The sequence below is a fragment of the Egretta garzetta genome, unplaced genomic scaffold (assembly GCF_000687185.1).
Source record: "Egretta garzetta isolate BGI_Z169 unplaced genomic scaffold, ASM68718v1 scaffold85, whole genome shotgun sequence".
NCBI lineage: Eukaryota > Metazoa > Chordata > Aves > Pelecaniformes > Ardeidae > Egretta > Egretta garzetta.
The window spans coordinates 2,271,354-2,272,311 of NW_009259718.1; the positions used below are offsets into that span (position 1 = coordinate 2,271,354).

At 44.9% G+C, this 958-nt stretch overlaps 1 protein-coding gene across 1 annotated transcript in view; it reads right to left on the minus strand.

Annotated features, from left to right (window-relative positions):
- SPAG17 (sperm associated antigen 17) overlaps nucleotides 1–958 on the minus strand; it is a 106,228-nt gene that overhangs the window by 1,142 nt on the left and 104,128 nt on the right. Inside the window, exon 47 of the mRNA XM_035894608.1 lies at nucleotides 288–432. Within this exon, the coding sequence (XP_035750501.1) occupies nucleotides 288–432 (145 nt within the window). The remainder of the gene's footprint in view (nucleotides 1–287; nucleotides 433–958) is intronic.

Sequence of the window (958 nt, forward strand, 5' to 3'; positions counted from 1 at the left end):
CTATTTTCATTTAGTCTTTAGAAGCCACATCTTTCTGGGCTTACTGTTTGTTCTTTCCCCACTTTGCAAAAAACCTTGTTACCGCGATGGAAATTGCTTTTGGGGTCAGAGTCTGAAATTGTTCATTTGTTGTGCTTTTGAAAACACCCATTTGTGTATTTCTGAAAAGGACAGTAAAGCTTGCTACCTCAGCAGCCTGTGCTGGAAATGGCGCTTAAGGCTCCGGTGGATGGTCCCCAGGGTTGATGCTAGAAGGTGTGTGTGGGAAGGACGGCAACAAAGGATATTTGCTCTCACAGGCAGGAGGAGAGTCTCTGTTTCTGTTAATATTTCAATATCATGGGAAGTTTCTTCAAGGCCACCAGTATCTTCCCTTCCAGTTACCATGGCAAAAATCTCTATCTCTAGTTCAACCTGCAAGCCTGCTGCCACCTAGGAGAGGCAGAGGATTACTCACAGGTAAGGTGCGTGTTTCATACATAATCCCCTCCAGCGGCGCTTGCAGCTGGTTCTTGTTCTGCATTGTCTGATGAAATTAAAGACTTAGTGCCCAGCACACACGATTGTGCTTGCCAGTTATTCAGTATCTGCTTCACTGGGAAGGTCTGTACAAACCAGTGTCTCTTCACATTGCAGTTTGCAAGAAAACTGCCAAGTGTTCGTATTTTTTCCCCCTTAAATTTCCTTTTAGGTTCCAAAGGGGAATTGGGACAGTTGGGAAAGAATCAAAAAGACAGGTGGTCCATGCCCCAAGCCTGTCAGTGTTTAAGAGGCATTTGGACAATGCCCTTAACAACACGCTTTAACTTTTGGTCAGCCCTGAAGTGGTCAGGCAGTCGGACTAGACAATGGTTGTAGGTCCCTTCCAACAGAAATAGTGTATTCTGTTCTAGTCTAGTCTAACAAGAACATAGATGTAGGGCAAAAGGGGAGATACAAAAGGGATGGATGTGTGGAG